We start from the raw sequence: 23,634 nt of genomic DNA on the forward strand, positions 1-23,634 counted from the left end.
TAATTCTCAAAAGTACTGAACATTTGTTTGTTTGCAATCAAACAAAAATAGAAATTGCTGGAGAAACTCAGCAGGTCTGTCAGCCTCTGGGGAGAGAAGAAGCAGAGATTTGAGTCCTGTGACCATTCTTCAGAATTATAACTCCTCCTAGTTCTGAAAAAGGGTCACTAAATTTGACATGTTAACTCTCTTTACAGACGCTGTCAAGCCCACTGAGTTTCTCCAGCAATTTTGGTTTCTCTTTGTTTTATTGTTCAATGAAACAAAAACAATTACAAATGTTGCTCCTTTCAAACATGGAAGCCACTTGGTCAGGAAGATCACTTTTGGGAGCATCTCCTGGGTGCTCCAGATTTTTTTTTAAAAAAAAGGTACAAAATAAATGACTTAAAATTTTATCCAACATTTTTGTTTCTTTAAAATCAACCCAAGGAATACATTTGGGTTGCATGTTAGAGAAATTTGGTGCATTGGGGCTGGTTAACATTCTACTTGACTTCCTCCAACAGGGAAGCAAATCCACTCCAAATGTTTTGCATTGGATGTCACTGCTCTTCACCATCATGACACCATCCTTCACCTCCTGGTTCCTCTCAGCACTAAATCCACTCAGTAAAGGGATCATAAGGAATTGCAATGTTATCCAAACCAGACCGATGTCCTCAAGATAGGGCTAAGGAGTGCACAGTCCTTCGCTTAAGCAACCTGCATAATCTTTCACGCACCTGATCGTATGTAGCTAGGGCCAAGTAGGAAACCTACATCAAAATGGAGTGCGGAGGTGGTGATGTAGTGGTAATGTCACCGGACTAGCAATCCAGAACAGGGGAGAAAGTAAGCATTGCAGGTGCTGGAGATAACAGTCTAAGAATGTGGTGCTGGAAAAGCACAGCTGGTCAGGCAGCATCTGAGGAGCAGGAGAGTCGATGTTTTGAGCATTAGCTCTGATGTAGGGCTTACACTCGAAATGTTGATTCTCCTCCTCCTCCTCAGATGCTGCCTGACCGGCTGTGCTTTTCCAGCACCACACTCTTCAACCCATAATCTAGAACCTCAGGCCCTAATGTTCCGGTGACAAGTTCAAATCCTACCACGGCAGATGGCCAAATGTGAATTCAATACAAATTTGGGAGTGGAAATCTCCTCGATGACAATCAAGTAATGACTATTGAGTGTTGTAAAAATAAAACCCATCCAGTTCCCTTTAGGGAGGGAAATCTGCCATCTTTACCTGGTCCAGCTGACATACGACTCTAGAACCATAGCAACATAGTTGATTATTAGCTGCCTTCTGAAAAATCTGAGCTATCCACTCAGTACAAGGGGCAGATGGGTAACAAATGCTGGTCTTTCCAGCACCCTGCACATCCCATGAATGAATATAATTTTTTAAAAAGTGATCCAATATTGTCCAAAATGGAAGACATTTGAACAATAGCAACAACAGAGTCACTGCACAACTCAAGCCAGTTCATAGCCCTGTTGAGACGGTGATTCTATTTTACAGAATGTAGTCCAAGTATTTTCCCATATGAAGGGTGAAAAGTCTAATTCTGGTCCACTGCAGTTCTCAATTAGTTTAAAATCCCACAAACGCTCGAACAGTCTTCGCTAAATCAGGTGGACGACAAGAACAGAAAAAGCAGATCCAGCTGCAAGGCCAAGAGTCAGGAAAAAAGACATTACCACGCCAGTCGGCTCAGCCAATTCTTTTGGCACAATCTTTGGGCCATAAATCATCGGCAAAGTCCCCAAGTATCCGTTCGTCAGGCCCAGGGCAGAGGTGAAGATAGCAGGATAAAAGTCTCGGTCGAAGAATACAATGTGTAAGTGATCTCGTGGCTGATAATTACAAAATAAGAACAAAGGCAAGAAGGCAGTCCGTAAAAGCACCAAGACGGGAAGAGCTTTGCTTTTTGGCCCAGGGACCTGGATCCAAGCGGTTATTTGACGACCAGCCCAGTCTGCAAGGTTGTACAAGAGGAAGCAGGTCAGAGGCACAAAGTACTTAGTTGTCCACACACTGCCTGAGTTTCTGGAAGTGGACTTGATGCTGGACGAGATGGAAGGGAAGATAATGATGGAAATGAAGAAGGTGTAAAATACACTGAAGCCCACGCCTGCAGTCTTTTTCAGGATGGGTTTCAATGGAGGAATTGTACCAGCACTGCTTGAAGGGGAAGCACTTCTGACTGAGCCAGTGTCATTAGCGACTAAACCATTCGGTTCACCTCCAGTGTGTTGTATTCTCTGATCCAGACTCTTCAGATAGTAGCTAAGGATCAAACAACAGAAATGTTAGATTTACATTAGAAATTAGGACAGGACACACAATTCTCAATATCTTAATTTTATTATCAGGGATAGGAATTTATGATTATGGACCTTGGGAACTCTCTCTGTGCAAAATACCCATTGATTTAATGTCACAATCTACAAGAAAGTACATTAGGGGAAGTCATAGTGTAGTGTCACTAGATTAATGATGTAGACTAATGATCTGGGAACATGGGCTCACATACCACCTTAGCAGATTCAGTAAGGGTTTGGAAAGAAAGCTAGCCTCATGGCAATCAGTTAAAAACCTTTTGGTTCACTAATGTCCTTAATAGAGGGCGGTTAGGGTAGTGATGGTTAGGCAGTTAGCGTGGTAATAGTTGGTAAAAACAATGACTGCAGAAGCTGGAAACCAGATTCTGGATTAGTGGTGCTGGAAGAACATAGCAGTTCAGGCAGCATCCGATGAGTAGTAAAAATCGACGTTTCGGGCAAAAGCCCTTCATCAGGAATAGAGAGAGGAGGAAAACTTCTTCAAGGCAGGCATCCTTGCAAGAGGATTCGCAGTAGGGGGCCTAGTCAGCAATGCCTACATCCCATAAACGAATGAACAAAAACTGCAAAATCGATCCTGGCGGCAAATGTGGGTTTGAAGTGAGTGCCACCAGTGAAAGTTCTGGGTTTAAACCTCACTCCACGTCTTCAGGATCCAATCCAAGCTGCTAGAGTCACAATGGTGCTACACTGTCAGAGATGCTGTCCTGCTGGGGTTGACAAGGCAGGGAAAGAGAATATTAAAAACACCACCAGACTATTCCAAGATAGTGCAGGCACATCTGTCAGATCCCTCAACCAATCCATTCAAAGAAAGTTTAACTCACCTCTGCTATTTATGAAATCTTCCTTAGCCAGCACAGTTACAGTGTCTGCACTCTAATTCAACATGAAGCATTGGGCAAAATACAAATGCAAGTCTACTTCTTAAGTCAGTTGTTGCAAACATTAAACACTGAAAACACAAACCATTTCAACTTTATCCCAAATTAGATTAGATTACTTAGAATGTGGAAACAGGCCCTTCAGCCCAACAAGTTCACACCGACCCGCCGAAGCGCAACCCACCCAGACTCTTCTCCTACATTTACCCCCTCACCTAACACTATGGGCAATTTAGAATGGCCAGTTCACCCTAACCTGCACATCTTTGGACTGTGGGAGGAAACCGGAGCACCCGGAGGAAACCCACGCAGACACGAGGAGAATGTGCAAACTCCACACAGTCAGTCGCCTGAGGCGGGAATTGACCCCAGATCTCTGGCGCTGTGAGGCAGCAGTGCTAACCACTGTGCCACCGTGCCACCCACAGTATTCTAAAAGTTATTCTATGGTGACCAAACACGAAGATGTAGTCCCTGAGTTGTTTTACATAGATTCAAAGCTGAAACTTTATTGCTGGAACAGCACAGCAGGTCAGGCAGCATCTAGGGAACAGAAGATTCGACGTTTCGGGCACATGCCCTTCTTCAGGAATGAGCAGAGAGTGTTCAGCAGGAGAAGATAAAAGGTAGGGAGGGACTTGGAGGAGGGGCGTTGGAAATGTGATAGGTGGAAAGAGGTCAAGGTGAGGGTGATAGGTCGGAGTAGGATGGAGGCGGAGAGGTCAAGAAGAAGACTGCAGGTCAGGAAGGCGGTGCCGGGCTGGAGGGATTCGGCTGAGACAAGGTGGGGGGAGGGGGGATGAATTCGTCCGGGTGGCCCAGAGGTGCTCTCTGAATCGCTCCGCAAGTAGGCGGTCTGTCTCCCCAATATAGAGGAGGCCACACCGGTTGCAGCGGATGCAGTAGATGATGTGGGTGGAGGTGCAGGTGAATCTGTGGCGGATATGGAAGTTTCCCTTGGGGCCTTGGAGAGAAGTGAGGGGGGAGGTGTGGGCGCAAGTGTTGCACCTCCTGCGGTTGCAAGGGAAGGTGCCGGGAGTGGAGGTTGGGTCGGTGGGGGATGTGGGTCTGTCAAGGGAGTCGCGGTGGGAGTGGTCTCTACGGCAGGCTGATAGGGGAGGGGAGGGGAATATATCCTTGGTGCTGGGGTCTGTTTGGAGGTGGCGGAGGTGACGGCGGATGATGCGCTGTACATGGAGATTGGTGGGGTGGTAGGTGAGGACCAGTGGGGTTCTGTCCTGGTGGCGGTTGGAGGGGCGGGGCTCAAGGGCGGAGGAGCGGGAAGTGGAGGAGATGCGGTGGAGGGCATCGTTGATCACGTCGGGGGGGAAATTGCGGTCCTTGAAGAAGGAGGCCGTCTGTGTTGTGCGTATTTTGAACTGGTCCTCCTGGGAGCAGATGCGGCGGAGACGAAGGAATTGGGAGAATGGGATGGCGTTTTTACAGGGGGCGGGGTGGGAGGAGGTGTAGTCCAGGTAGCTGTGGGAGTCGGTCGGTTTGTAGTAGATTCAAGTCTAACTAGATACAACAACGTCACCAATTAAACGTGCATATACCTCAGAGTGGGACACATGCTGCAGTGGGAGTGTCCTTATCTCTGAGCCAGGAGTCCAAGTCCTCCCTACTCCAGGATGTATAATGACATCTCTGAACAGGTTAATTAGAAACTATTAACAACAGGAGCAGCGGATGGTACAGCGGATCACAACCTACTCCAATGGACTGCACCTCTCCAGAGGATCATTCCAGAGAATAGTTTGAGAAAGCCCCAATCTGTAGAGGTCCAGAGCACAAAACCACCTTGAATTTGTGGGAAGTGGGCACTTGCAGCCAGAGACAACGATTTTGGGTTGTGGTGAAAGTGCAGGGTTGAACAAGTGGAGATTCGCTTGGTGTTTGGCAGAAATAGAAATGCAATCCACTGACTTTCCATCACCTGAGCCAGCACAAATTAATTTGGCCAAGTGACATTTACAATTAACCCAGTCACACTTGTGGAAGGGAAGTGCCCACACTGATTAACAAGGAAGAATTGAATAGGTCGGGAGTGTTTTCTTTTCCATTAGTGTCCTGTAGCACCTAGCTCAACAGATGGTAACTATTGATTCACCATTTACAAGGTGGCTCCCCATGGGAGACTGGTTAGCAAAGTTAGATCTCATGGAATACAGGAAGAACTAGCCATTTGGATACAGAACTGGCTCAAAGGTAGAAGACACAGAGTGGTGGTGGAGGGTTGTTTTTCAGACTGGAGGCCTGTGACCAGTGGAGTGACACAAGGATCGGTGCTGGACTCTCTACTTTTTGTCATTTACAGAAATGATTTGGATGCGAGCATAAGAGGTAAGTTTGCAGATGACACCAAAATTGGAGGTGTAGTGGACAGCGAAGAGGGTTACCTCAGATTCCAACAGGATCTGGGCCAGATGGGCCAATGGGCTGAGAAGTGGCAGATTGAGTTTAATTCAGATAAATGTGAGGTGCTGCATTTTGGGAAAGCAAATCTTAGCAGGACTTATACACTTAATGGTAAGGTCCTAGGGAGTGTTGCTGAACAAAGTGNNNNAAACTTGAAAGGGTCCAGAAAAGATTTACAAGGATGTTGCCAGGGTTGGAGGGTTTGAGCTATAGGGAGAGGCTGAACAGGCTGGGGCTGTTTTCCTTGGAGCGTTGGAAGCCAAGGGCTGACCTTATAGAGGTTTATAAAATCATGAGGGGCATGGATAGGATAAATAGACAAAGTCTTTTCCCTGGGGTGGGGGAGTCCAGAACTAGAGGGCATGGATTTAGGGTGAGAGGGGAAAAGATATAAGAAGAGAACTAAGGGGCAACTTTTTCACACAGAGGGTGGTACGTGTATGGAATGAGCTGCCAGAGGATGTGGAGGAGGCTGCTACAATTGAAACATTTAAGAGGCATTTGGAAGGGTATATGAATAGGTAGGATTTGAAGGGATATCAGCCAGGTGGGACTAGATTGGGTTGGGATATCTGGTCGGCACGGACGGGTTGGACCGAAGGGTCTCTTTCCATGCTGTACATCTCTATGACTGCTGAAATTTTAATGACAATGGAGGAAAGAACAGAAATAACTAGAGGTAAGTAACTGTGAATTAATGCAATAACTTTGCACTTCACTTTCACCACGTCAGTATGATATTTTCCAAACACTTTAAGGGAGCTGTGTTTGCCAATGTTTTCCTGACCACCTTTGTGTGTTGTGCATATTTGAAATTGGGTTACTGTAGCCCCTTCTAAACCCCAGAACCATCCCCAATGGGAAAGGAAAGAGGTGGGATGGCAGTGATAATGTCATTGAATGGGTAAATGCTCCTGGGAACATGAGTTAAAATCTCACAATGGTCACTGGTGGAACTTAAATGCATTAAGTAAAACCTGCAACTGAAACTACTCTTAGTGATGGTGACCGTGAAACTACCACTGATAGTCTTAGAAACCCATCTGGTTCACTAATGTCCCTAACCCATGATGTTACTAACCCAGCAAACAACATCTTGGGAATATTGGAGACTTGCTTTCAAATGCAAGTAATTATACATCTCTTTTCTCATTTTCTCCATGAAACGTCTGGATGTTTCCTCTCTTGGGACAGTCTAGAACCAGAGGACATAGTCTCAGAATCAAGGGGCACCAATTTAAGATTGAGATGAAGAGGAATTTTTTTCTTTCCAAGAATTGAGCGGCTTTGGAACTCCTTGCCACTGGAGAACTGTGGGGCAGAGTCCTTCAGTAAATTTAAGGCTGAGATGGATAGATTCTTGACCAGAAAGGGAATCAAGAGTTACAGGGAAGGAGCAGGAAAGTGGACGTGAGGATCGTCAGATCAGTCATGATCCTATTGAATGGTGGAAAAGGTTCAAGAAGCCAAATGGCCTACTCCTGTTCCTATTTCTTATGGTTTTATATTCTTAATGGCCTTATTAATGGAGGCAAATCAGCCATCCTAACTTGGCATTATATGTAACTCCAGACCAACAACAGTATGGCTGGCCCCTAATTGGTCTCACATTTACTTAGTTCAGCGGCAGTTAGGGGATGTCCACAAATGTTGGCTCTACCAGTAACAGCCACATCCCATAAAGGAATAGAAAAAAATGTTAGAAAATCTTTCCCAAAAGTAGCCAACTTTCTTCCAGTCAGTTCTGTTTAAGTTCCATTCCATATTCAGGACAGTTAAAATCAAACTTCATACCACTAATGTTACTAACCCAACAACTGTCCATACTCGGGGAATATTTCAGACTTGCTTTAAAGTACGTTCATTTTTATTTCTCTTTTTTCATAAAATGTGTACTTCACTGGGGCAACATTTTTTAAACACAGAGGGTGGTTCATGTGTGAAATGAACTTCCTGAGGAAGTGATGGATGCAAGGCGCAGTTACAACACTTAAAAGACACTGAGATAAATACATGAATGGGAAAGATTTGGAGGGATTTGGACCAGGAGCAGGCAGGTGTGACTATGTTTAGTTTGGGATTATGTTCAGTATGAACTGGTTGGACCGAAGGCTCTGTTTCTGTGCTGTATGACCCTATGACTCTTATCACTGACTGAGCTATAATGTGGAGGTGCCAGTGTTGGACTGGGGTGGAGAAGGTCAGATGTCACATGACACCAGGTTTAGTCCAACAGGTTTATTTGAAGTCACAAATTTTCAGAACACTGCTCCATCTTCAGGTGAAGTGACACTTAATTTCAAATAAACCTGTTGGACTGTAATCTGGTGTCATGTGACTTCTGACTGATTGGGCCAGCGTTTGTTGCCCATCCCCAATTGCCCTGGAGGTGGTGCTAGTGAGCTGCCTTCTTTAAACAAGTGCTGTCCACCTGGTGTCGGTACACCCACAATGCTGTCAGGGAGGGAACTGCAGGATTTTGACCCTCAAGGAACAACGATAAAGTTTCAGGTCAGGATGGTGTGTTGTGTAGCTTGAAGGGGAACGTTCAGGTAGAGGTGGTCTGACAAATTCACTTTGGCGTTTTTGTAATAAGAGAGTCCAATGGTCAGAATGAAAGACGATGAGGGAACATGCTTACCTGGAATATGGGATCCTGGGCAGGGTCAGGTACAGCACAATACAGATGAGGAGGAAAACGTCAGCCGTGAGAAAATAAGCCAGTGCACTGTCTAAAATGGAACCAGCAGCAGCAAGATCTATCACTGAAGCCAGGGCACTGAACGTCCCTCCCATGGCTTGCCCTATACAGGAAGCAAGAGAAGCAATGAACATCAGACCAGAAACCAAATCACTCCACAGAAATGGGCAACGTCACATTTCTCCAAATACAGAAGCAACTTTAGTCCACAGTTGTGAAGCTGTGAGCTAGCTAACATTGAGTTTTAAGTGCCCCACTGCGACAGAGGCCAGGCATGAACGACTCCAGTTAGGTGATTAGACTGCCAGCGCTCAGATCAGAATGCACTGTCTGATTGGATGGTGGATACAGATGCAATATTAGCTTTCAAAAAGGGATTTGGATTGGTGCTTCCTGGAGGTTAAACTGCAATGGTTTGGGGCAAGAAATAGTCTGTGCTTTGAAAGACCAGCACAGAATCAATGGACCAAATGGGCTCCTCCTCAGCAGCACTATTTGGACTTGAAGATGCTTCCACTTGTTTGGGGCAGTCCATGGTCTATACACATAAGACACAGTCACTAACACGTACAATAAAGAACTGAGGAGAAATCTCTTTCTGCAGAGAATGTGGAACTTGCAACCACACAGAGTACTGAGTCAAATGGCACAGATACTTCTAGGGTGCACTGGACGATTGCATGAGGATCAAAAGGACATACTGATGGAGTTCAATGAGGAGTTGTGTTGAGGAATATAGAGGTTGGCATGGACGAGTTGGGCTGAATGGGCTGTTCTCAGGCTGTACACTCGATGTAACTTACCTGAAATTAACGCTTGCAAGTTCTTCATGGGAAACCTTCCAACCTCTCCAAAAACACTGCCCAGAAATACATTGGAAGCTCCGCTAATGATGACTACACAGGCCATGGTGATACCAAAAAACCCGTAGGTCCAGGAAGAGGTGTCCACTTTCACCAGAACGGTGGTGACGCAAAATATAATGAGCATGACAAACAAGGAAGAGAGCACGCGGACCTTTGCAGAAATCCTAAAACAAAAGAACAGATGTGGAGAGATGGTACTGAATTATTCCAATCCACTCCCTAATAGAGAACAATGCAGGAAAATCAAACTATCCCGGTACAATTGGGAGAGGGATGTAGGACCAGGTACACTCTGAAGATGGACAGAAGAGTTGAGATAGTTGTTTAAAAAAGCTCCCCAAGTTTTACACACAAGACCACAGGAATACAAAAGCAAGGACGCTCCACAGAACCTGGTTAGCTGTCTGCTGCAGGACTGAATCCAATCCTGACTACCATACCTCAAGCAGAAAAGCCTCAGTTCAAAGGTGGTGCAGACAAACTCTGCAAGAAATAAATGATTAGTGTGGGCCCTTGGTGAGCTGGAAGAATTGAAGATGCTGGGCTTGTTCTCACATAGAAACCAGGAGTAGTAGGCCATTTGGCCCTTCAAGCCGGCTACATTATTCACTAATGGCTGATCACCCACTCAGAACCCCGTTCTCTTTTCTCCCCCCCCCACAGCCTTTGGTCCCTTTCATCCTAAGAAAGGTATCTAACTACTTCTTGAAAACATTCAATGTTTTGGCCACAACCCACAGAAATCCCACAGTAAGAACTTTTCTTGCATTGGGGAAAGTCAAAGAGACATTTGATGAGAGTTGTTCAAAACCGTGAAGGATATTGAGGGGAGTAAATATGCAGAAATGCTTGCCTGACACAGAAAGACTGGCAACAACAGGAGACAGATTTAAGGTGATCGGTGTAAGAATCTGGGGGCGACACATGGCAAGGAAAACAGAGTAATGAATTGTGATCTGGAACACACCGCCTCAGGAGACAGGCGAAGGAAATTCAACCACTGCTTCCAGACAGGGACTGGGTAACTATTTACAAAGGGAAACGTTTGCAGGATTCTCAATGCAATCAAAACAACCAAATAGCTATATTAAAGAGCTATTAATATAGGCATGATGGGCCAAACTAGCTTTCTCAGTACTGTATGCTTTTGTGATTGCACAATCGTTATGTTAAAAAGTCCACACAATTCACCACCACAATCAGTACATACAATCAAAGATTCCCTACAGTGTGGAAGCAGGCAAAATTCAGCCCATCAAGTCCAAACCGACCCTCCAAACAGCAGCCCACCCAGACCCAACCCTTCTACCCTATACCTGTAACCCTGCACTTCTCACTAGGCTAACCCACCTAGTCTGCGCATCCCTAGACACTATGGGCAATTTAGCATGGCCAATCCAGCTACCCTGCACATCTTCAGATTGTGGGAGGAAACCGGAGCACCCAGAGGAAACCCACTCAGATATGGGGAGAACGTACTATCTCCACACACGCAGTTACTCGAGGCCGGGCCCCGGCGCTATGGGGCAGCAGTGCTAACCACTGAGTCACCGTGCCACCCAATCTTTAAATACATTTAATAATAAATTTAAACAGGTAATTACAGATAAATTCTTTATTCAGAGAATGCGGAACTCACCCAGGAGAAGCTCGAGGCAAATAGCTGAAATGCTTTTGAAAAGGAAACTAGGTATTTGTGAGATGGAGAGGGGAACAGAGAATTAAATTTAAAACATAGAGGTGGAGTAGATGCAATAAAAGGAGACCCACTTGGAATCTAAACAGCAACACATGGAGCTTAAACGGAGCGAATGGTCTGCTTCTGGATTTTATTTAATACATAAAATTGATAAAATCTCCAAAATCCAGCTACAACATCTTAGATACAGGAGAATAAATGAACATTTATTTATAGAGAGCCTGGCAAATCTAAGTCCTCTGATACCAACGAATTATTTTGCAAGTGCAGATATTTCTGTTTTCTTGTCAGTTGGGATTACATCACTGGACTCATAATCCATCTTAGTGTTCTACAGACAGGGGTTCAAATCCCAGAAGGTGAAACTTAAAGTCAATAAAATTCTGGAATTGAAATGCTAGCCTAATAGTGACCATATAACTATTGTCAATTGTCATTAAAAAAAACACATCAGTAATGGCCTTAAGGAAATCAGTCATCCTTACCTGGTCTGGCCTATATTTGACTCTAGACCCACAGCAATGTGGTTGACTCTGAACTGTCCTTGGGGCAATTAAGGATGGGCAATAAGTGCAAGCCGGGGCAGTAAAACTTACATGAATTAAAACTGGAACCCAAAATGGTCCCTCAGTTTTACATTTGGTTAATAATACTTTGGTTCAAGGGTAAGTATTGCCTGGAATTATTGGCAGTCCGAAGGTTAGGTGGATTGGCCGTGCTAAATTGCCTCGCAGTGTCCAGGGATAGACAGACTAGGTGCACAGGGTTACAGGGATAGGGTGGGATGCTCTTTGGAGGGTCAGTGTGGACTTGATGGGCTGAATGGCCTGCTTCCACACTGTGCAAATTCTATGGAACAATGGGACGACTAAAAATTCCTGAAATGGAAAAGGTCTGTTGGCAAATTTGATTTTCACATCAGAGAATCCAATAAGTCAAAGGGAGACTATTGGGTCCACTGTCCCTGCTCTGAAATAACTAATCAATTGTCTCATACCTTGGTCGTTCCATTTGATGTTATAAATCTTTATGAATTTGAACAAAATGACAGCATCAGAAGAATACCAAATTTCAAAGGGAACAATAAATTATAATGCACAAGAAAGGATAGCATGCAGACTTTTGCCCTCTTCGAACAGAGAAAGTAATCCAGGTATTGGAAATTAAAAACTTCAGAAACACAGCTCTTTCGGGCCAGCACAAGCACAGAGGAGATGGACCAAATGGCCCACACTCTGTTGAATGATGAGTATTGGAAAGTCTCACACAGGTAGCTCTGGCATAACGCACGTGTCATTAACTCAAATTGGCTTTAATGCGATTGACAAATTATGGACGCTGCATGGATTACACAAACTTTCTACTGTTGAGTGTGGGGTGCTGGGAACGCACAGCAGGTCAGGCAGCATCCGGGGAGCAGGAAAATCGACTGGGCCGGAGCCCAACACATTCCAGATGACAGGCTCCAGCCCGAAACGTCGATTTTCCTGCTCCTCGGATGCTGCCCGACCTGCTGTGCTTTTCCAGCTCCACACCCTCAACTCTGATGTCCATCATCTGCAGACCTCACTGTCTCCTAGGTGATATTCTATAGAACGATTTTCTATAGAACAAGGTTGCTGAGGGACACAACTGTTGCGTTATAGCAGAACGACCTGTATTTACCTTTCCAAATAAGATCAATGCCACTACCCAGGCAATGACTGTCAAACATTCTTACTATGAAGGTAAATTTGGCAGAGTCCTAGAGGGCCATGGGGCTGCGCTCTCATTACAGAGAGACAACTGGTGGCGATTCAACCTGAGGGTAACCACGCTTCAGGTGAGGGGAGAGGTTGTGAAGGACAGTCCCTCACAGTAACCTCAGCTGGAGTGGGGATTGAACTCACACGGTTTCTGTCACCCTGCAACACAAACCAGCCACCTGAACTAACCAATCCTCCGTACTACGACACATTGTGCTGGAACAGGTTAAACAGGAAATAGGAGCAGTCAATTGCTGTCAACAGTACTTACTTGTTCACCAGGAGGTAATTAACCATGAGGCATAGCACAGAGGGTACAGTCGATGCAAATGAGAGGTAGCTCTCAAAATAATTCTAGGAAACAAGCCAAAATGAGAACAGGTTTTAGATTGCTGCAATGCTTACTATATAAGGGATTAAACTACTGTAAATTTTACAAAAAGGATACTGAGGCATAGAACAGGTGCACGCAGGTAACACCAGAACTGAAGAGGTTAGAAATATCAGGAAAGACTGAATAAACAGGAGACCCTTCCTGGGAAAAGGACAAGGTTGAGGCATGGCCTGACAGAGGTCTTGAAACAGGACCAGATAAGTATTGCTTAGGTAAGGTGGGTCTTCCTCGGAGGACATCTTAAACAGGAAGCCGTGAATATAAACTAAACACAGCAAATGCTGGAGAAACTCAGCAGGCTGGACATCATCTGTATATATGCATATGTGTGAGTGAGAGAGAACATGAGAGAGAGACAGACAGACAGACAGACACAGTACACATTTCAAATCCTTGTCTGACTCTTTCTTGTAACAGGAATAAAAAGACCTGACCAGACCTGCTGGGTTTCTCCAGGACTTTGTTTTTATTTTAAGATGTCCTGCATCCACAATGCGATGCTTTTGTTTGAGTAATTGTAACTGTAAGATGGTGGTGTTGGATTAAAATCACGTGTGGAGTCTGTGTTGTTATGGCAACACACACTTTTACATGCATGTTCATAGAATCCCTATATAGTGTAGAAGCGGGCCATTCAGCCCATCAAGTCCACACCGATCCTCTAAGAGCATTACACCCACACCCCCACCCCATCCCTGTAACCTTGCATTTCCCATGGTCAATCCACTTCATCTGCACATCTTTGGAATGTGGGAGGAAACCCACATAGACATGGGGAGAATGTGCAAACTCCACACAGACAGACAGTTGCCTGAGGGTGGAACCAAACATGGGGCCCTGGCGCTGTGAGGCAGCAGTGCTAACCACTGAGCCACCGTGCAGCACAACACAGCATGTTGCAGCCTGGGAGCTTGGGATAGTAATGGTGGAGATTTCTTTCCATCGGGTGGCAGAACTATGAATTTCTCCCGCTCTGACTACACGCCATTGGTATGTTCTGGAAAGATTTACAAGTTGATTATCAATGTGTTGCCAAATGCAGTCCACTTGCCATGGCATTATACTCACACCAAGGTCATTTCGCTGGGGAGAGTGGTCTGTAGCATTGCTCAGCTTGTACAACCAATATTGCTTTGCAGTGCAGAAGAAATTCCATGGCAACAGGGAGCCAATCCCAAGGAAGAAGAAAATCATATAGACTGCATTGAACTTATCAGGAGGTGCCTGTTGAAAGTGACTTCGAACCAAAGGCGTGAAGATTAAAGAGTCCTCCTCTTCGGTCTGTGAGTTGGGGGTGCTGTACAGAGACTCTTGACTTTCCATTTTGACTGAAGCTGGGACTATGCCAGAGGGAGGACGATGTCAGAGGACAATGATAGGGCAATTGTCCACAATAACATCTGCTTTTCAGGTCTCCTGTGATGCTGCAACACACCTATGAAACAAAACAGGAGGAGTTAGTGAACTCCTGAACACAAAAGTCTGACACTTGCCGTGGACATACTTGGCTACTTGGTCCACTGATTTAAGCCAAAGGGAGGTGATGGCCGAGTGGTATTATCACTGGACTCTTAATCCAGAGACCCAGGTAATGTTCTCGGAATTGGAGTTCGAACCCTGCCACGGTAAAATTTGAATTCAATAAAAATCTGGAATTAAAGAGTCTACTGATGACCATGAAATAATTGTCAGGTGAAAAACCCATCTGGTTCACTAATGCCCTTCAAGGAAGGAAATCTCCCATCCTTACCTGATCTGGACTACATGTGACTCCAGACGTATGGATATTTAACTGCTCTCTGGGTTGGGTGATAAATGTTAGCCAAGCCAGTGACCTCCTCATCCTGTCTGTGGTACAAGGGTAAATCAAACTGTTTTTCTGCGATTCCTGTCCCCCCACAACATTTTTCAAGCCAGTCATTTGTAAGAGGGCTATTTGGTTCACTAATCGATATCAGCATCAATCTAAGCACACTGTGGGTAGTTTTCTGACAATATGATGTGGTTGTCAGACAACTGAGGCTTTTAAGAAACGAAATCAACTTTGGAGAAAGGAAACCTTCACCACTTTAGGAGTGAAAGTAAGTTTTGATAAAAACGAGACAAATCACTGGGATGTGATTGAGGAACAGATAATGCAATCTGATTGCCTTTACCATGAACATTACTCGTGAATTGTGAAATGATGACCAGAAGTGAGCAGGTTTTAAGCACTGACTAACCACCTCCTGCTCCTATTGTGCATTTGCTGCACCAGAACTTTTTGATTGCCCCACAAAGCTCTCTCAACATTTCCACATTCCAAACATGCCCTGTGAGGGGAGCATCATCTCTTGACACATCACGCAACATGACACAGCTATCTTTAGACGGGGTGTTGAGAAACTCTTTAGGCACCTTTGCACTCTTCCGCTCTACATTCACAATATTACCCACGGTTGGATCAAGAGGTCCATTTCCGTGCTGAATGACTATCTCAGTTCCCACCTCAGGGCAACGCTGCTGAAACCTGCTGGCCTTGACCATTCCAATGTTCCCTGACCAATGTCTCACTCCATGGACACCTAAACACATCCAAAACTCTGCCACTCATTGTCCCAATTTGTACTAATGTCCACTTCCCATTCGTCCCTGTAGTCACTCCTAGATTTACTCCTAGTCCTGCCAATACCTCCATTTTAAATTGTGAATGCTGATTTTCAGAAACTTCAATAGCCCACTCTTCCTTAACTCTGTGATCTCCTCCAAACATAGACCCCCTCCCCCCCCCCACCATCTCCGTGCTCCTCCAGCTTTTGTGCCTTGTCCTTCCTCAACCTCATCATCGGTGCCCATACCTTAAGCTCTATAATTACCTTCCTCAACCTCTCCCTTCTCCGTAAAAGTCCCCCGTTCCCTTACAAACTGCCTGTTTGATCAACTTATTCTTCACTCATAAGAGTCGGGTGTCACATTTTGCTTGATCATCCTCCCGATAAAAAAGTTCTCATCAAAAGAAGACAGCAGTTTGCACACACTTTCAAAAGCCAGTCCCTTGGCCTATTGTTATGGCTGCCTGTCTGGTTCAGTGCTCTCTCTCCGGCTGTGTCCTGCTCCAGCATCTCCCCAGAAGCTGAAGGGAACTTGTCAAAATTTCCATTGGTGCACTTAATTCATAGTGAAATCACACCAGACGTCCTGAAGTCCAATCAATTCCACAAGTACACAATAACCGAAATACAGAGTTGACTCGGATTTAATGGGCCCAATAAAATCAATGATTATGAAATTTACAGCACAATAAAAAGACAATTGACCCAATTATTTGGCGATTTTTGTGCTCGATGAGTAACTCTCCAAAAATACTGCCATGCTGAGCACAGGCAGCTTGACACTTGTCTCAACAGTCTGTCTCAATACTCACTCCTCTCATTTTCTTTACAAAACTCATTATTAACACAGTTAAGAAATAAAGCCACACAGGATTGAAGTGTCTCTGCACTGCACAGGCGCAACAGTTGGTTTCAGTAAATTGCACCGAGCAGCCAGCCTGCTCTCTCTCACCCGTCATTCAGGACGTTGTGGGTTCAGACTCCAGGTCAGAGGTTTCACCACAGAATCGAGGCTGACAAGTCTAGAGAATGACGGAGGGAGGGCTGCACTGTCAGAGCTATCAACTTCTGCAGGGACTGGGAAACTGAAACCCCGAGTGCCCTGGTAGATGGATGCAAAGGATTCCATTAAAAAAAATTCATTGTTGGGATGTCAACATTGTTTGGTGGGCCAGCATGTATTGCCTGTCCCTAGTTGCCCTCAAGAAGGTGATTGTGAGCTGCCTTCTCAAAATGCTGCAGTCCACTTGCTGTGTGTATACCCACAATACTGTTAAGGGGGGGAATTCCAGAACTTTGACCCAGCGACACTGAAGGAATGGTGATACATTTCCAAGTGTCAGGATGCTGAGTGACTTGGAGGGGAACCTGCAGGTGCTGATGTTTCCGTGTATCTGTTGCCCTTTTCCTCCAAGGTGACAGTATTTTAAGCAAGTTGGGATGTTCTGAGGATTTGAGCTATAGGGAGAGGCTGAACAGGCTGGGGCTGTTTTCCCTGGAGCATCGGACGCTGAGGGGTGACCTTTTAGAGGTTTATAAAATTATGAGGGGCATGGATAGGATAAATAGACAAAGTCTTTTCCCTGGGGTCGGGAGTACAGAACTAGAGGGCATAGGTTTAGGGTGAGAGGGGAAAGATATAAAAGAGACCTACGGGCATCTTTTTCATGCAGAGGATGGTACGTGTATGGAATGAGCTGCCAGAGGAAGTGGTGGAGGCTGGTACAATTGAATAGGAAGGGTTTGGAGGGATATGAGCCGGGTGCTGGCAGGTGGGACTAGATTAGGTTGGGATATCTAGTCGGCATGGACAGGTTGGACTGAAGGGTCTGTTTTCCGTGCTGTACATCTCTATGACGCTATGACTCTCAAATAAAAGCAAAATACAGCAGGTATTGAAAATCAGAAATAAAATCAGCAAGTGGTGAAACTCAGCAGGTCTGGCAACATCTGTGGAGAGAGACAGAGTTAATATTTCAAGTCCAACAGATCTGCTTTGGAACTTCAGTTCTGAAAAGTCATATCAGACTCAAAATATCAATTCCTTTTCTCTTTCCACAGATGCTGCCAGATCTGCTGAGTTTCTCCAGCAATTTCTGTTTTTATTTTTGAAGTCCCTCCCATTTCCTGCTCATTATTCACAGCTCCAGCAGCATCATTGAAAACTGATCCATTGGGATTTGAAACTTTGGTCAGCCTGAGTGGGATTCAATAAAACTAAGTTTGTTCTTCAACGCTGAAACTACAAGTAGACGTGCACATCACCTTGAAAGGGACAAAACATTGAAATAATCACCAAATCATCACCTTTAAGTGACAGGGACTGGTGAAAGGACCTGCCCAGAAATAATAAATGTCACAAAAGGCAACATGATTAGATTCCCCACAGTGTGGAAACAGGCCCTTCAGCCCAACCAGTCCACACCAACTCTCCGAAGAGTAACCCACCCAGACCCAGTTCCCTCTTACTAATGCACCTAACACTATGGGCAATTTAACATGGCCAATTCACCGGATCTGCACATCTTTGGACTGTGGGAGGAAACCCAACAGACACGGGGAGAATGTGCAAACTCCACACAGTCGCCTGAGACTGGAATCGAATCGGAGACCCTAGCACTGTGAGGCAGCAGTGCTAACCACTGAACCACCATGCCACCCCATCTGTGATTAGTACAGTTGTGTCACAAGTGTTATATTGGTGCAAAAGTGGTTTCACTTCAGTGAGTCTAAAAATAACAAATAATAAAGTGAGGGACAATGTAACTGCAAGGTTCCTGTCTGAAAGTGTAGTCTCAGTCAATCGCTCCTGAGCATAATTGTGTCGAGAAACAGTTTTATTGAACACATTTCAAATAGACACAGAGCCCAAAATGTCCTTCCTTAAACTTGCCACTTGAATGTAATTTTTACAATGCAAACACTTTTAGTCCAAATGCAAGGGGGAGCAATTTCTTCTGTCCAGCTCACTCCAACTCAAGACATTAAGTGATAATTGATCATTTTTGGTAGGCTTTCAAAGTTGCTTTGCAAAACAGTGGGTTTCTTGCAAACAACTGGTGAATACCTGAGCCTGACAACCAGACAGCGCATTAAAATGAAATGCATTGATTCTAAAATTAAGCCCCAATGTGAAACTGTACCAATAATTGGCAGTGCAAAATTGCAACTGCACTCCCCCCCCCCGCCATATAAACAGAAACTCAAAACATACACAAAACTCTGAAGGCTACATTTTGATAAAGCCAAGGATAGAAACTCCATTTTCCCATTATTGTTCCCTCAGGACAACAAAGCCATGAACACTGCACTCCACAGGGATTCTCTGAAAACAAGCAAATTTCAGAAGGTGCAGAGCACACATGGCTGTGGAAACGTATAATCAGGAACTCAATGGATATCAGACATTAATCACAAAGAAGACAGTCTGTCTCTCTCTCTCAAACTCCAACAGAAACATTGTCTCCTAATATGATTACAGTAACAAGTTTAATGTATCTTAGCACAGTTACATAAATCAGATACTGTAAACCAGGAATATCCCTGTCCTTGCCCAGAGAAACACAGGCACCTTCTGCCTATTTCCCTGAGATACACATACCTCCATCTCAATACCACACACACAGACAACCAAAACACCCTTTCATACATTGCCTTTCTTGAATGTCTTGTTTGTCCTACGAGGATTTCCACATTTTCTATCCATCGTCCCCCTTACAATCTCTCTCTCTCCCTCCCCCTCAACTTTCCCTGTGTTTCTCTCTCCCTTTCACTGTTTCACTCTCTCTCTGTCTGTCTCGGTTTCTCTGACCCTCACACACTCTATCCATCTCTCACACAGAGAGCTACTTAAACCCAGGGCCCAGACTTTACCGACCCGCTGCTGCTGCCGCGGAGCTCCGCAATGGGGCTACTGCTCCATCGCTGTCCCCAGAGAGAGAGGGTCGCTGCTGCTGCCGCGGAGCTCCGCACTGGGGCTACTGCTCCATCGCTGTCCCCAGAGAGAGGGTCGCTGCTGCTACCGCGGAGCTCCGCACTGGAGCTACTGCCCTGTCGCTGTCCCTGGAGTTCGCCGCATTGCACGGTTCCAGCTTTCGCTCCCAGTTCCGGTGCCGCTCGGCCCTTCCACACCAATCTCTCCACCCCCTTGCAGCGAGTATCCAATCAGCAGGCTGCATTCCGGATCTAGGCGGTTTCCCCAGCACTCTCTCTCAAACTTGTCTCAGAATAAGTGAGGGGTTCCCCGCAGAAAGGAACCCTCTGCAGGATTGTCCAAACATTGCAATGCTGTCTCTGGTTGGTTGTCATGAGAGAGCAAAAGATGAATCAAAATTAAAACAAATAAAAGGTGCAAATACTGCAGCAATCAGATGGGAACCTGAGAATTAACTCTGCTCCTCTGTTATTTCACATTTAACAGCAGCGATTAAGATAATTCCGGTGCAATCTGCAGGTTTTAAAGGTTTTCAGGCAACAGGCTAAATATATTCCAGCCAACTACATAAACTAAAACAAGGAACTGCAGGTTTTGTTTCTCTGTAGGTTCGCACTACATAAAATATTCACTCTGTTTCTGTCTTGAAATGCAGCCAGATCTGAAGAGTTTCTCCAGCAGTTTGTCTTTCCAGCTTCCACACTTTTTGTTTTATCTGAAGTAGAATCACTGGACTTGAAACATTAATTCTGTTTCTCTCCACAGATGCTGTCAGACTTGTTGAGTTTCTCCAGCAATTTCTGTGTTTGTTTTAAGTATGTCCATACCTGCAACCCAGAGCTTTTTATTCATTTACGGGCAGCACAGTGGCTCAGTGGTTAGCACTGCTGCCTTATAGTGCCAATGACCCAGGTTTGATTCCCGCCTCGGGTGACTGTCTGTGTGGAGTTTGCACGTTCTCCCCGTGTCTGCATGGGTTTCCCCCGGATGCTCCAATTTCCTCCCGCAATCCAAAGATGTGCAGGCCAGGTGAATTGTCCATGATAAATTGCCCATAGTGTTAGGTGCATTAGTCAGAGGGAAATGAGTGTGGGTGGGTTACTCTTCAGAGGGCCGGTGTGAACCTGTTGGGCCGAAGGGCCTGTTCCCATACTGTAGGTTATCTAATCATTCACAGTACATGGGTGTCACTGGTTGGACCAGCAGTTATTGCCTGCCCTGGAGAATGTGGTGGTGAGCTGCCTTCTTGAACCGCTGCAGTCCACATGCTATTGGTTGACCTGAGGGAGTGAATTCCTTAAGTGTGTTCAGTAAAATTGAATCCCTTAGGGAGGGAATTCCAGGATTTTGATCCAGTGACAGGGCAGGAACAGCAACAAATTTCCAAGTCAGGATAGTGAGTGCCTTGGAGGGGAACTTGTGGGTGCTGGTGTTCCCATGTACCTGCTGGATGATAGTGGCCCTTGTTTTGGAAGATCGTGTTGAAGGATTCTTGATGAGTTGTTGTGGTTGATCTTGTAGATGGTGCCTACTGCTCTCAGTGTACATTGCTGATGAGTTGGGAGAGTGAGTATTGAAAGCGGTGGCTGAGATAATGCTGACTACTCTGCATCCATTAAATCACTCTGATTTTCAGTAACATGCTGGCATGGGATGATTCGCAAAACATGACCGAAAATACGCCGAATCCCCGATATTTTCTTTAAAAAGAATCAACCCTTGTTGGATTTATGACAGTGGGCCGATTTTAAAGTTATCACTCTGAATCCCAGTGTCTTTGACCTCATCCAGCCTCAGAAATATCAGTATCTTCTAATACTGGTCTCTTGTGCATTTGCAATTTTGGTCGCTTTATATTCGCAACCTTACCTTCAGTTTTCCTGGCCCTGAGGTCGGGAATTCTCTCCCTAACCTTCCTAGCCTCACTATCCTCTTTGTAAATCACTCCTTATAATGTAGCTCTTTGGACTGTGATGACCATGGTGATACTGCAATAATTATTGCCCAGGGAGTTCTTCTGAAACACCTTACTGTATTTAATGCCCTCTATGAATACAAAAAGCTATTGTTCAAGATTTTTGCAATGATCCTGCCGCATTGTACAAACTCCCTGCCATTAATTCAGAAAGATTAATTCCAAATATAAAACACAAACTACAGTTGACAAGCTCCTGGGGTGGAGGAATAGCAATGGAACAATTAATTATCATTTATCCTGCTTTGCACTTCACAGCAAAATTTGCATGTTCTTCCCATAAACAAACATGCCTTTTACCACTCAGCAGCTGCAGGTAGATAATTAGATAATTTATTTGATCAACTGATTTAACAAATTACAAATGCAGGTGGAAGCTGCTGCACACACACACACACTTTATTCACAAAATACAAATTCATTCAGTCTGGGTTTTTTCCACTACGTCACAATTTTTCCTCTGTAACTCTGTGATAATCTTTACAGATCTCCTTATATGTTCCAGTCTCTTTATCTTTACCAGGCTTCTCCAGTTCTAGATTCAGTCTCTCTAATTCCTTTTTGCACTATCATCAGTGACTGTGGTTTCAACTATCTGTGCCCTAATCACTCAAATTGTTTCCCTAAACCTCTCTGCTGCTGATCCTGCCTTTAAGACAATCAATTTAAAAGTCCGCCTCTTCGGTTTGGCAGTTCCAATGTCAGCTTGTGTGGCTCAGTGTCGGATATTAGGCTGTTAAATCCTCTCACGTGAATATCTTGGGGCATGTTACTACAGTGAAATACTTGAGGGGATGAGGTGGTTTACTGGTAATGTCACTGATTTAGTACTCTGGGTTAATGACCTTGGAACATGCGTTCAACTCTGACCATCGCAGATGGTAATAATCAAATTCAGTAGATATCTGGAAATAAGAAGCTCATCTAATTATGACTCTTGGCAGTCATTTTTTTAAAAATCTGGCTCATTCATGGCCTTCAGGGAAGGAAATCTGACATATTTACCTGGTCTGGCCTACATGTGACTCTGGACCTACAGCAATGTGGTTGACTCTTAACTGCCCTCTGAGCAATTAGGAATGGGCAAGATATGCTAACCCAGCCGGCAATGTCTACATGAGTGAATCTAAAAAATGATGTAAATTTGTATTGTTACACTATCATTATTCTTGCTATAAATCACTCTTACTCTTCACTGGATCAACTTCATTAACCCTTTGTTCCAGCCCAGAACCTCCATAGACATTGATCACCTTATACTGTACTGCCTTCTGGTTCAGGTGTGAAAATTCACATTTGGATTTTAAAGATCTTGACCTAGATCCCTCATCTCCATGGTAACCAGATCACATTAGCTTACGTTCTATGCTCCCTTTTTACTTAAAACATAGCCATCATTTATGAAACCTTGCATTCTTCACAAATTGTTTCCCAATGCCAGATAATCAGGGGGCACAGACTTAACGTGATGTGAGGAGAGGCTTTCTTTTGACACAGAAGTGGAAATTGCTGGAGAAACTCAGCAGGTCTGGCTGCATTTGTGGTGAGAAAGCAGAGTTAATGTCCAATGATCCTTCTTCATAAATGGCCCCAGACTCAAAAATGTTGACCCTGTTTTTTCTCCACAGATGCTGCCATTTCTCCAGCAATTTCTCTTTTATCTCAGAATTCCAGCATGTGCAATTCTTTGCTTTTTGTTGTTTTTACTTAACAAGTTATGGTCTGAAAATGTGTCACTGTTCACTTGCCTATGTTTCTTGAATTAACATATCCGCTCAACACTTACTGTGCTCCTTATCACCCACTGCAGCTTCAATGTCCTACATCCTTGGTTTTCTGGGAGTAAACATGTGCACTAGCATATATTGCATAATGTGCTTGCACAGTTGTGTGGTGTGCAGGCATGGTCAGTCATTTTTGCTGTTCACAAAAATTGTCAATTGCAACATACCCCAGAGCACATTGCCAGTGGAGAGAAGGGTTTTCCTGTACACTGTCTGGATGGGAGTGGGGAAATGTTGTTACAAACAATTCATAATAATTCTCAGTAGAGATTTGGATAAATACTTGAAAGGGGGAAATGAATTGCATGGCTA

The 23,634-nt window shown here is 44.7% G+C and overlaps 1 protein-coding gene across 1 annotated transcript; it reads right to left on the reverse strand.

The window, feature by feature from the left end:
* Window positions 1–863: 863 nt before the first annotated feature.
* slc29a3 (solute carrier family 29 member 3) lies at window positions 864–19,744 on the reverse strand. The gene is made up of 6 exons (XM_043679158.1): window positions 19,507–19,744; window positions 14,107–14,473; window positions 12,916–12,998; window positions 9,138–9,364; window positions 8,275–8,437; window positions 864–2,275 (listed from the first exon to the last, which is right to left on the reverse strand). Exons 2-6 carry the CDS (start codon window positions 14,359–14,361, stop codon window positions 1,612–1,614), a joined length of 1,392 nt encoding a protein of 463 aa, XP_043535093.1. The 5' UTR covers window positions 14,362–14,473; window positions 19,507–19,744; the 3' UTR covers window positions 864–1,611.
* Between the last annotated feature and the right edge of the window lie 3,890 nt (window positions 19,745–23,634).

Source organism: Chiloscyllium plagiosum, chromosome 38 (genome assembly GCF_004010195.1).
Source record: "Chiloscyllium plagiosum isolate BGI_BamShark_2017 chromosome 38, ASM401019v2, whole genome shotgun sequence".
NCBI classification, from domain to species: domain Eukaryota; kingdom Metazoa; phylum Chordata; class Chondrichthyes; order Orectolobiformes; family Hemiscylliidae; genus Chiloscyllium; species Chiloscyllium plagiosum.

Coding starts and splice junctions, on each gene's coding strand:
- slc29a3 (XM_043679158.1), bottom strand. CDS start 14,361: ATGGAAAGTCAAGAGTCTCTGTACAGCACCCCCAACTCACAGACCGAA. Junction 12,999..14,106: donor CCCAGCGAAATGACCTTGGT/GTGAGTATAATG, acceptor CTTGTTTCCTAG/AATTATTTTGAGAGCTACCT. Junction 8,438..9,137: donor CTTGCAAGCGTTAATTTCAG/GTAAGTTACATC, acceptor CTTCCTGTATAG/GGCAAGCCATGGGAGGGACG.